This window comes from Hyperolius riggenbachi, chromosome 3 (assembly GCF_040937935.1).
Source record: "Hyperolius riggenbachi isolate aHypRig1 chromosome 3, aHypRig1.pri, whole genome shotgun sequence".
Taxonomy (NCBI): domain Eukaryota; kingdom Metazoa; phylum Chordata; class Amphibia; order Anura; family Hyperoliidae; genus Hyperolius; species Hyperolius riggenbachi.
In genome coordinates, this window is record NC_090648.1 from 44,651,180 (window position 1) to 44,664,977 (window position 13,798).

General features: G+C 46.7%; 1 protein-coding gene across 1 annotated transcript; it reads right to left on the reverse strand.

Moving 5' to 3' along the window:
- Positions 1 to 3,345: 3,345 nt before the first annotated feature.
- LOC137560941 (transmembrane 4 L6 family member 4-like) lies at positions 3,346 to 12,386 on the reverse strand. The gene is made up of 5 exons (XM_068272129.1): positions 12,153 to 12,386; positions 9,074 to 9,142; positions 7,279 to 7,442; positions 5,874 to 6,077; positions 3,346 to 3,618 (listed from the first exon to the last, which is right to left on the reverse strand). The coding sequence occupies exons 1-4, from the start codon at positions 12,333 to 12,335 to the stop codon at positions 5,888 to 5,890; spliced, it is 606 nt and encodes a 201-aa protein (XP_068128230.1). The 5' UTR covers positions 12,336 to 12,386; the 3' UTR covers positions 3,346 to 3,618; positions 5,874 to 5,887.
- Positions 12,387 to 13,798: the final 1,412 nt, after the last annotated feature.

A 13,798-nucleotide genomic window follows, 5' to 3' on the forward strand; every position in this document is an offset into this window, starting at 1 on the left:
TATTCCGTTAGATTGAATAAAAAGATTTTTCCAACACGTGCTATCAGATTTTTATTGAAAAAACTGGATAATCGTTCATTTTTCTTGATAAAAAAAAAAAAGATTCTTTTTGACTTTCATTAGATTTTATCGTTTTAGTTGAATAAACGGGAATATCGAACGTTTTTATTGTACCGTGTATGGGCACCATTTAGGCAGGTTTTCTCAACTAGGGATCCCTGGAACCTCAGGGTTCCTTGAGTACTCTGCAGGGGTTTCCTGGGATTTCCTCCCATCATGGGGAAGTATAACAGAGCACATTATATAATAGGAGTATCAGAATAATAATGAACACATTAATACAAAGCATTAGAACAGCCTACAGCTGATACAGAATACTGCTGCCAGACTGCTAACCAACCAACCCCGTCACTGCCACATAACGCCAGTCCTGCATTCCCTTCACTGGCTACCTATAGAATGGAGAGTCCTATTCAAGATTGGCCTACTGACATTTAAATCACTACATAATCTGGGCCTTGGATACATGAAAGATATGTTGCAGCTACGTAGCAATCCCTGCATTCTCAGATCCACAGGTTCTAATTATCTAGTCATACCCAGAGTCCACCTTAAAACTTTTGGCCCCAGAGCCTTCTGTCATGCTGTTCCTACGTTATGGAACTTCTTACCTCAACAGATCAGGACAGCTCCATCCCTGGACGTGTTTAAATCCAGACTGAAAACCCACCTGTTCAGTTTGGCATTTGCAGAAATAGAACTACTACCAACTACGTACTGAATCTGAGAGAGCCTTAGGCCTCTTGCACACTGCAAGTGATTCCGATTCAGATTCCGCTTTTTAATCAGTTTTTACATCCGATTCAGATTCAGATTTACAGTTTTCTCCCTGCACACTGCAAATCGGAATCTGAATCGGATGTAAAAACTGATTAAAAAGCGGAATCTGAATCGGAATCACTTGCAGTGTGTGCAAGAGGCCTTATGCTGGCCAAACATGGTACAATTTTTTTCCATCCAATCTTACCATTTCTATGTAGTATAAGGGTCAATTAAGTGAATATACTGAAAAGGGCCCATACAACTAACAATTTTCCTGCCGATATACAGCAGATTAGATCACCGTGATCGAATCTGCTGTGAAATCGTTGCGCAAATGCTGACAGAACAATCGATTTCCGTCCGAAATCAATAGTTTCCGTCGATTCCCGTCGATCCTTCTGTGCGGAAGATTTTGCTTGATCGCCGGTGGGTCAGGAGTGCGTCGAAAGCGGCGTTTGAATGCCCGACGACCGACGCTAGCGGCAATACATTACCTGCTCCGGCCGGCGCGACTCCCCCGGTCTCCCCTGTCTTCTTCTCCGCGCTGGGCTCCGGCTGGCTTCACTGAACTTAATGTCCCGGCAGGAAGTTTAAACAGTAGAGCGCCCTCTACTGTTTAAATTTCCCCCGGCAGGAAGTTCAGTGAAGCCAGCCGGAGACCGGGGGAGTCGCGCCGGCCGGAGCAGGTAATGTATGCAGGAGGGGGGGGGGGGGGCGGCGTAAGCGGCAGCTCCACAGATTGTGATCGGTTTCATGCTGAAATCGATTCACAATCTGTTTGCAGTAAAGGCAGCCATACGATCCCTCTCTGATCAGATTCGATCAGAGAGGGATCTATCTGTTGGTCGATCTGATGGCAAATCGACCAGTGTATGACTACCTAAATAGTAATTTAGGTAGCTCCCTAATATTACATAGAAATGGTAAGATTGGATGAAAATAATTGTACCATGTTTGGGCACCATAAGTGCTTTGAGTCCTATGGGAGAAAAGCACTATAGAAATGTTATTGTTAGAATAAAGAGACAATAGAAATGTTATTGTTAGAATAAAGAGACTATAAGTGGCAGTGTAATAGGGGGCAGTAAACTAAACAGCTGCCCTCACCTACTTTTACAGACCACGCCCAGGGCCGGCCCGCCCATGAGGCGGGGTGAAACTTTTGCATCAGGCGGCAAAAAGTCTAGGGCCGGGCCTGACCACGCCTCCTGCAAAATATATGCAGGGGTTCCCAAAGATCGAAAAAATTGTTTGCAGAGGTTCCCTGAGATGCAAAAGTTATCTGCAGGGTTCCTCCAGGGTAGAAAGGTTGAGAAAGGCTGGTCTAAAGCCTGGAACACACATCCAATTTTGATTGGCCAATGATTAGCCAGTTTTACCACTTGGATGTAGTGTAAGAGCTTACCTACACAATCTGTTACTACTATTTTAAGTCTGTGGGCACTCACACTACATGACGGTGGTAAAATTGGTCAGTAATTGGCCAATCAAAATTGGTTGTATGGATGCGTCTTAATTCCCAGGGAAATAGTCAGAAAAGTAACTAGTTAGGCTTCTAGAATATTAACAGAAGAACCAACATACATTTTGTTATTTCCTTTTAAATAATACTAGCTGCCTGGCCATCCTGCTGATCTCTTTGGTATCTGTAGTATTGTAGTATCTGTAGTATTGGAACCACACACCTGAAACAAGCATGTGGCAAATTTAGTCAGAAACACCTGATCTGCATGCTTGTTCAGGGTCTATGACAGAGTATTAGAGGCAGAGCACCAGCAGGACAGCCAGGCAACTGGTATTGTTTAAAAGGAAATAAACATGACAGACTCAGTTTTTACATCAGTAATCATTGTAGTCAGAGACGTATCTACAGAGGTGCAGGTATGGCATGTGCCATGGGAGCCACTCACTGGGGCCGCTGCTCCGTAGCGTGCCAGATGTTCTCCATACAGATTCTAGTATTTATCTAGGGGACATTCTGCTGCCTGGTTACAATTTTTGGGGCAATATGTATTGACTGACGTATTGCATTACTCCATTCTTACAGCCCATGCTTCACTTCAACTTGGACACAACCAATTCAACCAGGACTAAATATTTGGAGGGTGCACCTCGTTTCCCGGGGGCGGATTTTAGTGTTTTCCCTAGATATGCATACCTCCCAACTTTTTGAGATGAGAAAGCAGGACACTTAAGCCACGCCCTGCCACACCCCTGATCACGCCCCTGTCACACCCCTAGCCACGCATACCATAAAGATTTTATAAGAAAAATTTGTTGTTTAAACCACACGGGTCCTTGCTATCCTGGGTCATTTTACTTCACGTTAACAGAGGGAAAAAGGGACAGGGCTCCCAAAGAGGGACTGTCCCTCCAAAAGAGGGACAGTTGGGAGCTATGGATATGCCTCTGCTTGCAGTGTGTAGATTTGCGTTGCATTTTTCTCAGTAAATACACTATTTTATTACAAGTAAAATTTGACAGACAATCACAAAGACCTGAATACTGAAATCTGTTTATTCACTGACAGGCAATAAAATACATTTATAAATAAAAAATAGATCTATTATGTACAGTTATCTGAAAGTCTCCCAGAATCCTCTGTGCTAGCGTGGAGCAGTCAGGGTTGGCGAGGGCCCTTCATACTGCTTCTGAGGGATTCTAGTCTTCAGTGCACTGAACAGGATGTGATGCGGGGTACCATTTCCTGTGACCAAAGGATCCAGCCTTTGTGGGGGGGAGGAGGGGGCAGAAGGGGTCATTGCTTTGTACAGAAGAGGCTTTCATTCAGTCAACCTGCCAAACAAAACATGGATTAAGAAATATGCTAGAAGGAACAATACACTAGTCTTAAAGAGGAACTGTAGTAATAATAACGTAATTAATCAAATTACTTATTTAGATATATATAGATATACAGTAGGTAGTGTTTCTTATGCTGAAACCAGGAGAATTATTGTAAAAGTGGGTTTCCTGATTTCTGAATAATGTACTGTATTCTACTGTATGTCGCTACAGGGCCTCTTCAAATCAAAATTTATTAAGACAGATTAAGATTTTTTTTAAGCACTGGCTTAAAAAAATCACTGTAAAAGCGTTTGTGCAATGATTTCCTATGAGAGTGTTCACTTGTAAGCGTTTTGATTTCTTGGAAATCGCCAACGCGCTACATGTACCGTTTTCTGAGTGCTTTGGCTCAATGAAAGGTGTAAGGAAATCGCAGAGCGCTTGAAAAACTGCTTTGTATAGCTATTTCCCCAGCGCTTTTATGAATAAATACATTGTATTTATTCTTTTCCAGGTCAAAGAGTTCACTTCCTGGCTGACGTCAGGAAGTGAAAATCTCAATCGTTCATCAAATCACTTAGAAAAGCCCTTACAAAAGTGCTTTTCTAAGCGCAAAGCGCAGAAAAAAATCGCTTTAAAAACTCTCAATAAATCGCTCAGCGCTTGCGATAGCGCTGGCGATTTATAATGTGAACAAGGCCTTAAAGATGGCCATACACTATTCAGTTATCATCACTCGATTTTGTTCTCGATGGACATAACAATTGATATTTCGATCGATATTAAAGAGAACTGGAGATGGGTTTTAAGAATCCCACTAGCACACAGAGGCTGGTTCTGCATATAATCACTAGCCTCTGTTACTCTGTTACTATACTGTCACACCCCAGGCCCCCCTGCGCTCTGCTGCCCCCCCTCCCCCAAAAGAAACCGCCGTGCTTGCGACACTCAGCATGTCACTAGCAGGCTGTTTACATGCAGACTGTCAATCTCCGCTCCCCCGCCTCCTCTATATCGCCGCTCCCCGCCTGCGTCCCTTCCCTCCAATCAGCTTACAGAGACGGGGAGGGAAGGGACGCAGGCGGGAAGCAGTGCTATAGAGGAGGCGGGGGAGCGGCGGAGAGCGACAGTGCCGATGTAAACAGCCTGCTGGCAACACGCTGCATGTCGCTGATTTATAGGGGACAGCAAAGTGAGGGGGGGGGGGGACAGTATAGTAACGGAGGCTGGGCATTATATGCAGAACCGGCCTCTTGTGTGCTAATAGGGTTTTTAAAACCCACCTCAGGTTCTCTTTAAGAGCTAAATTCGAGAGGTATTGAGAGATAGATCCGCAATGTTGGTTTTTAGTTGGTCGTAAAAAAAAAATTGATCATAGTATTGATCGTCATATCAACCTTAAATTACATTGTAATATTGATCATGAACAAAAATCGAATGATCATTGAATAGCGTGTGGCCAGCTTTAGGCTGCAGTCACACTAGTATCTGACCCAGCATTCGCGACGTCAGGTAAACAATGTCGCTACCCGTGAAAATGGTGCAGGGTTTAAATGGCGGCGTTAAAGTGGACCTGAACTCAGAACTTCCTCTCTGCTCTAAAAGATACGCAACAGCATAATTTACCTTTACAGAAAAACATTTCTTTGTTACAGCTGATACAAAACCTGCTATCAATCTGCAGTGTGTCTACTTCCTGCTTTCATGCAAGCAGACATAGGGTAAACATCCTGTGTTTACAAATTAACTGTTCTGCTGTGGCAGAGGAGATCCCTGAGCTGACACAGCTGAGAGATCAAATTATAGTGTTGATTAGTCACAGATGAGAGGGGAATTGGACAGGCTAAACTCTCTAAATACATACAGGGTGTATTTCTCTGTTTTCCTTTTGACCTTAGTCAGGCCCACTTTAATTGTAAATGCTCTACTATATACATACTTTACTTTTGTTATTTTATTTTTTTATGCTTATTACACAACTTTACTATATGTCAACTACATCAATATATATTTACTGTATATGTAGTTATGTGTATGGTAAACAAGGCTGCGATAACCGGTCGCAGAGCAAAGCAAAAAATTCTCCTAACATTCAAATCTCCACAGACCCAGGGCAGGAATTCCTATGAGCCAATCGAAAGCTGTAGCTGCTGGCTTTGGACTGGCTCCGTTTCCCAGGTCAGGGGGAAATTTACATGTTGGGTAAATATTTTGCTCATCACTAGTCAATATTGGCAAAGGAGGAAAAGAAGGACGGCAAATACCTGGTGGTCGTGCATTATTTTTTCTCCCCGCAGGTTCCGCAGAGGCAGCCGAACAGGCCGTTCAGCATCTGGATGGTGCAGAGGATGAGGGTGATCCCCGTACAAGACAGCACGATGGAGAAAAAGATGATGTTGAACTCGACGACATCTTTGGGCCGCTCACAGGTGCTCCACAGATCCTTGTTGAAAAGGTAACTTCCGTTACTGCAGGGGGAGAACAATAAACACTCAACGTGAGAAAGACGCCCCACAAGCTACAAAATACAGTGATGAGAGTTTATTAATAAAGATGCGGCAAACAAAATAGTCTTCACTTTTTATGTACTCCTCTTAGGAAATCTTGACGAAAACTTTTATAGCCTCACACGTATAGAACACATTTTTGCCATGATTCAAATTTGCTTTTTACTTCTATGTTTTTTCCTAGGTAAGGCATGTCCAAAGACCGGGATGGGGGCCAAAGGCGCCCCGCCAAGCCTTTTCTGTTGGCCCCCAAAGCTCTCTACAGCTCTTAATTCCATGCGGCCCGAAGGCCGTAGCTGTGGTGGGCAACCTCTGTCCCTCCCAGCCCCCCACTCGGTTGTAATATATCAGCCACCATTGTAGCAGTAACAGCCACTGATTAGCAGCCATCACTGTGCCAGCAGCAGTAACAGCCACTGATGTGCAGCTGCCACTGTACTAACTGCACATGTTGCATAATATGTTGGCGGCGCTATAGATACAATTGGGGAGGGGGGCACTCTGTGAAATTTTTCTTTCGTTTAGTCAGAAAACTGTGGAACTGCCTGGGAGTCAAACTCAAGACCTCATGCTTCACAGGCAGAGTCCGTACCCTTGGACCAACTTAGCTTTTTTTTTTGTTTTTTTTTTTGTTTAAGGCCACAGTTTCCCGTGCGTTCTGCTAGAAAGCAGAAAAGCATTTTGCAACCTTCGGTGGAATTCGGCTCTCATATCTACCCTGACTGCCTCCTGGTGGTGATGACTGGATGAGGGGAAGGATTTGGACAGCCGAAACACAGACTACTGTGTAGCCCACCCTAACAGAGTAAGTCAGCAGTGTAAACCCAAATAGTTGAATAATAATAATTAAAATGTGCAACAAAGAAGATTAAGATGAAATGGTACCCTGGGCAAGGTAGCAGCTTTGGCTTCCCATTATAGTCTTCCTGGTAAGCTGAGGTAGGAGGGTCAAAAAAGGTGGCAGTCGGGCCCCTGGACACTCACTATGCCTTAGACACTTGCCTAGGTTGCCTGCTCTGATGAGCAATGAGCAAAACTTTGTGTGTAGCAAATAATGATACATTCCAAAATAGGCACCAAAAGAACATGGTTCTGAAGCATTTGGGAGTAGCAGATTGTGACATGTAGAGATAACGTTATTATCATCCACAGAAAGACTCACTTGAAGTCTTCAATCCTCCCATCGAAGGGTCGCCCGAAGACCAAAGTTTTGTTTGCATCCTTGTACTCGCACATGGGTCCTTTTATCATGCCCACGACTGACGCGGCAAAACCGTACACGGATCCCGCAACTCCAATAGCGGCAAATATGATGGACAGGAACATCTGCGGGAGAGAGAGGGGGTTACACAACGGAACGCACTCATCAAGGTAAAAAACTTTTTTCTCTAAGGGGAACCGTCTTTCTCTGAACTATGAACTTTCAAATATTTTCTTTCAGCATCAAAAATATTTTATCATAATGAATTGTAAAATAGACAAAGTGAATGAAGAGATGTCGGTGAAACAAGGATCTAGCGCAGAAATAAGAAGAGCAATCAGACGCAGTGGCGTAGCTAAGGAGATATGGGCCCCAGTGCGAGTTTTACATTGGACCCCTCAAGCATCCTATACATAACTATTGACAGGAAAAAACAAAAGCTGTCAAGGATACCTGCAGCGTCAGAGAGGTGTAAGCAGGGGAGTGAACAGCTGCAGTGTCAGAGAGGGGTAAGTAGGGGAGGGGTCAACCGCAGTGTCAGAGAGGTGTAAGCAGGGGAGGGGCTAGCCGCAATGTCAGAGAGGTGTAAGCAGGGGAGGGGCTAGCCGCAATGTCAGAGAGGTGTAAGCAGGGGAGTGAACAGCTGCAGTGTCAGAGAGGGTTAAGTAGGGGAGGGGTCAACCGCAGTGTCAGAGAGGTGTAAGCAGGGGAGGGGCTAGCCGCAATGTCAGAGAGGTGTAAGCAGGGGAGGGGCTAGCCGCAATGTCAGAGAGATGTAAGCAGGGGAGGGGACAGCTGCAATGTCAGAGAGGGGTAAGCAGGGGAGGGTGATAGTAGCAGTGTCAGAGAGGTGTAAGAAGGGAAGGCGTCAGCCGCAATGTCAGAGAGATGTAAGCAGGGGAGGGGGACAGCTGCAGTGTCAGAGAGGTGTAAGCAGGGGATGGGCTAGCCGCAATGTCAGAGGGGTGTAAGCAGGGGAGTGGGACAGTAGCAGTGTCAGAGAGGTGTAAGCAGGGGATTGTACAGCCACAGTGTCAGAGAGATATAAGCTGGGGAGGGGACAGCTGCAGTGTCAGAGAGATATAAGCTGGGGAGGGGACAGCTGCAGTGTCAGAGGGGTGTAAGCAAGGGAAGGGGGACAATCGAAGTGTCAGAGAGGTGTAAGCAGGGCAGGCGGACAGCCGCAGTGTAATAGAGAGGTGTAAGCAGGGAAGGGGTCAGCTGCAGTGTCAGAGAGGTGTAAGCAGGGCAGGGGACAGCTGGAGTATCAGAGAGGTGTAAGCAGGGAAGGGGTCAGCTGCAGTGTCAGAGAGGTGTAAGCAGGGCAGGGAACAGATGGAGTATCAGAGAGGTGTAAGCAGGGAAGGGGTCAGCTGCAGTGTCAGAGAGGTGTAAGCAGGGGAGGGGACCGCTGCATTTTCAGAGAGGAGTAAGCAGGGGAGTGGGCAACAGGAGTATCAGAGAGGTGTAAGCAGGGAAGGAGTAAGCTGCAGTGTCAGAGAGATGTAAGCAGGGGAGGAGACAGCCGCAGTGACAGAGAGGTGGTGGTGGTGGGGAGGGAGTCCTTTGTCTGGGGCACATCTGTCCTGTCTTTATTTTCTAGTTTGTTAATAAAGTTTCATTCTTTTGAACTTTGGGGTCTTTTTAAGCCCCTCATACTTTTCTAGTGGTTACCATGAGCTATCTGGGTAATCTGTAGTCCTGATCTAAGCCTCCTGATCAGCAGTTCCTCTTTTATGTTTGTTCCATATCTTACCCCACATCGGTTGTTGCAGCAGCCATCTGCTCTTCCCGTCGCTTGAATGTGGATGGCCGGAATCAGTACCTATTGTAAAAAAAACCACACAGGGTTATTTAAAGTGGATCCGAGATACATTTTTACTCATTGCATAACTGTGTTCCTTTTTATATAGTTTATAGGGCATTCCTCAAGCCAAATACTTTTTTTGATTTGTTTTAATACTCTAATTCCCTATAAACTAAACAAGCCTCGCCCACAGCTTTTCAGAGAGCCTTGGCGCTCAGTCCCAGGTAGCAAGGGCTTATGGGAGCTCAGTCTGGGCAGGAGGAGGAGGAGGTTACTAGCCATTGATTTCAGAGGCAGAGGGGAGAAGGGAGGAGGAGAGGGAGGACTGAATTTGTCACAGGCTGAAAGCTGGAGATGCTATCAGTTTCCCTGTGTATATGACAAACAGAACATGGCTGCCCTCATTGTATCACAGGAATAATAATCTTAAACTGTTTAAGCTGTTTGCAGCTAGATTTGCTGTGTAAACTATATAAACTTGTTATAGTTACTTGTTATAGTTAGTTTTTCATCTCAGATCCGCTTTAATCAGAGTGAAGAACGTTAAAATTAGAATCTGTAAGTCCAACCAAACATGGTATTACTGTTAGGCACATGGCTGCTGTTTTAAGCTGGCCACTAACGGTCCAATTTTTAGCGAAAAATCTTTTGAGCGATCAGAAATTCTGAATGGATTGGTTGTAAATAATCTTCATTGGTGGACACAATCGATTATGAATGAGTGAAAAAAAATGTCACCCGAATGAATTTTCGTAGAACGAAAATTTGGATTTTCTTGGTGGTCGTGATAGATAGGAAGCAATGATTGGTTAGTTGATGGTGTAGTGAACGATTTTTCGTCCGATCAGAATTTCTGATCGCTCGAACGATTTTTCGCTAGAAATTGGACTGTTAGTGGCCACCTTTACACACTCAATCGGCCACTAAGAAAGTCTAGACTACATGTGTCGATCTCCACAGTCTTTTTGCTAACTGAAGCAAACTTGTGAGGAAGTGCCCTCCTCCCCCCCCTTGGAATGATCGCACAGCACTCAACACTTTTGCACCACACTTTATAGCTGTGGTGCAACAACAACAACAACAACAAAACGCCCTTAGTATAAGTAGGTAGCCAGGTATAGGTGCCCCCAGTATAGGAAGCCAGGTATAGGTGACCCCAGTTAAGGTAGCCAGGTATAGGTGCCCCCAGTATAGAAAGCCAGGTATAGGTGATCCCAGTATAGGAAGCCAGGTATAGGTGACCCCAGTATAGGAAGCCAGGTATAGGTGACCCCAGTTAAGGTAGCCAGGTACAGGTGCCCCCAGTATGTGAAGCCAGGTACAGGTGCCTTCGGTATGGGAAGCCAGGTATAGGTAGCCCCAGTAAAAGTAGCCAGGTATAGATGCCCTCAGTATAGGTAGCCAGGTACAGGTGCCCCCAGTATGTGAATCCAGGTATAGGTACCCCCTGTACAGGTAGTCAGGCACAGGTGCCCCCAGTATGGGAAGCCAGGTATAGGTTCCCCCAGCATAGGTAGCCAAGTACAGGTACCCCCAGCATGGGAAGCTAGTTACAGGTATAGGTGCCCCCAGTATAGGTAGCCAGGTACAGGTGCCCCCAGTATAGGTAGCCAGGTACGGGTGCCCCCCGTATGGGAAGTCAGGTGCAGGTGCCACCAGTATGAGAAGCCAGGTATAGGTTCCCACACTATAGGTAGTCAGGTAACCCCAGCATGGGAAGCTAGGTACAGGTACAGGTGCCCCCATTATAGGTAGCCAGGTACAGGTGCCCCCAGTATAGGTAGCCAGGTACAGGTGCCACCAGTATGGGAAGTCAGGCATAGGAACCCCCAGTATAGGTAGCCAGGTACAGGTGCCACCAGCATGGGAAGCCAGGTATAGGTTTCCCCAGTATAGGTAGCCAGGTACAGGTGCCCCCAGTATAGGTAGCCAGGTACAGGTGCCACCAGTATGGAAAGTCAGGCATAGGAACCCCCAGTATAGGTAGCCAGGTACAGGTGCCCCCAGTATAGGTAGCCAGGTACAGGTGCCACCAGTATGGGAAGTCAGGCATAGGAACCCCCAGTATAGGTAGCCAGGTACAGGTGTCACCAGCATGGGAAGCCAGGTATAGGTTTCCCCAGTATAGGTAGCCAGGTACAGGTGCCCCCAGTATAGGTAGCCAGGTACAGGTGCCACCAGTATGGAAAGTCAGGCATAGGAACCCCCAGTATAGGTAGCCAGGTACAGGTGCCCCCAGTATAGGTAGCCAGGTACAGGTGCCACCAGTATGGGAAGTCAGGCATAGGAACCCCCAGTATAGGTAGCCAGGTACAGGTGTCACCAGCATGGGAAGCCAGGTATAGGTTTCCCCAGTATAGGTAGCCAGGTATAGGTGCTTTCAGATCTTTAACGATTTACAGGCGGCAGGTGACTTACTGCCGCTTCCAACCACCTATCCTTGCAGAGTTACAGCTTTATATTAAAAGGTTTAATTATTTTTAAAAAAGCACTCCAGACAGGGGCATAACTACAGGGGAGCAGGGGGGGGGGAAGGGGTTCAGAGCTTTAAGGGGGCCTCAACTACTACTTCACTCCCTCCAATAAAGAGGTCCATCCTTCAGATCAGGTGTTTTTGTGGCTACACTTGTTATGGGTGTGAAGATGAAGCCACACTTATTGTATGACCCTTGCAAGATGGCCTCTCCCAGGCTGTGGGGGTCACCAGCGGGAGGCGAGGTAAAGGGTATGAACATTGGCGGGCCTCAGCAAAGTTCTGCTGGGGGCTGCATGATTTGTAGATATGCCCCTGACCAGTGGATTAACTACAATCCTTTGGTGCCCCTTATGGCCTTGGGGCCCATCTCACAAAGGACATAAAACAAGTGATCTGAAGTATTGTCCCCTGTATCAGAGGAAGGTTAGTAGAGGGGGCTCCCAGAGCTCTGGGCCCTCCTGCGATCACAGGATCTGCTCCCCTCTAGTTACTCCTCTGCCCCGACTCCAATAAATGTAAATAATAGGTAATACGATTAAAAAAAACCCTTACCAGGATTCCTCCGCCGATCACCCCACCCAGGAACAGCACTTCTGGAGTCATCTGATCTCCGGGGTTTCCTATATAGTCAGTGGACCATCCTGGGAAGAATTGAAATATGTTGGCGATGATGGAGATGATGGCAAATGGGTAGAGGGCGATCCCGATGAATTTGGAACATTTTCCGGTACACATGGTGAGCGATGGGCAATGGTGATGACAGCAGCTATCGGAGGAGGAGAGAGATCACGCTGGAACTGTGGAGAGGAGACCAGAGTCGGGTCCCTTATAGCCCGAGACCCAACCCTCCTGAGTCACGGGACAATGGAGTTTGGACTTCATCTTACTCAGAGAGAGAGAGATGGAGAGATAGACAGTGACGCACACACGCTGTCCCTCCACAATAAAATGACACAATGTTAAGTATTGATCACTTACATCACACCGGCCTGCAGGATCCTCCTAGCAGTGAGTCTGTGTTCCCACATCCTAGCATACTTATCAAAGCAGCATACGTTTACACGGTTATTAGGGGGGGATATTAGTTCTTCCATGGAGGGTTATTAGTTGCCCTTAAGGAGGCAGATATGGGTTAATGGGTTAAGATGGATTTTGGTCCGTTTGATAAGGTGATGTGGAGAGAGGTCAAAGCAGGTGGTAGGCGGTGTACCTGACGGGCGTAGCAATAGGGGTTGCAGAGGTTGCGACCGCATCTGGCCCTTGGGCCAGAGGGGCCCCAAAGGGCCCTCCCTCAGCTACAGTGCTAGCTCTCACATCGTCCTGTGCTCATAATAATCACTTCTATAGATACTTTGAATAGTGATAATCATTAACAAACTGTTCCCCATTCCCTTCTTGCACCTCTGACACTGTAGTTGCCATTGGAAGGTTTTGGTGCGCCATATCAATTGTTATGTATAGAGTGCTTGGGGGGCCCCATTGTAAAACTTGCATCGGGGTCCCTAGCTCCTTAGCTACGCCAGTGCTCCCTGACACCCGCTAGACCACCCCTAGCACCTGCCTAGGTTGCCTGGTGGATGATGCTGCTCTGCCGGGGGGGTTATTAGTTACCTTCGGAGGGGGGGTTATTAGTAGAGATGGCCCACACGGTTCGCCGGCGAACTTTGGGTGGTTCGCGTTCACCCGCGAAGGCGAACTTTTGCGGAAGTTCGATTCGCCCCATAATGCTCCATTAGGGTCAACTTTGACCCTCTACATCACAGTCAGCAGGCACATTGTAGCCAATCAGGCTACACTCAGTCCTGGAGCCCCTCCCCCCCCTTATATTAGGCAGGCTCAGCCGGCCATTACACTCACTCGTGTGCCAGCAGTAATTAGTGAAGGGACAGCTGCATCAGACTCTCTCATAGGGAAAGATTAGTTAGGCTCTTGGCTTGTTAGCTTGCTCCTGGCTGATTGTTATTGCTAAAATAGCACCCCTCACCCTCAACAGCTCTTTTGAGAGCTAATGTTCTCCTGATGTGTATTTTTTTTTTGTGTGTGTTGCCCACGGACATTATACAGCCCTATCTGTTGCAGCTGGACCTTGGTAATTGTTATTACTGTGCCAGCCAGGCCCTGCCTAACTATCTATACTGGGACACCTACCTATGCCTACCTAACTACTGGAGCACCTACTTACCTATACGGGGCCACCT

Coding starts and splice junctions, on each gene's coding strand:
- LOC137560941 (XM_068272129.1), bottom strand. CDS start 12,335: ATGTGTACCGGAAAATGTTCCAAATTCATCGGGATCGCCCTCTACCCA. Junction 9,143..12,152: donor TGATCGGCGGAGGAATCCTG/GTAAGGGTTTTT, acceptor TTTTTACAATAG/GTACTGATTCCGGCCATCCA. Junction 6,078..7,278: donor GGGAGGATTGAAGACTTCAA/GTGAGTCTTTCT, acceptor CTCCCCCTGCAG/TAACGGAAGTTACCTTTTCA.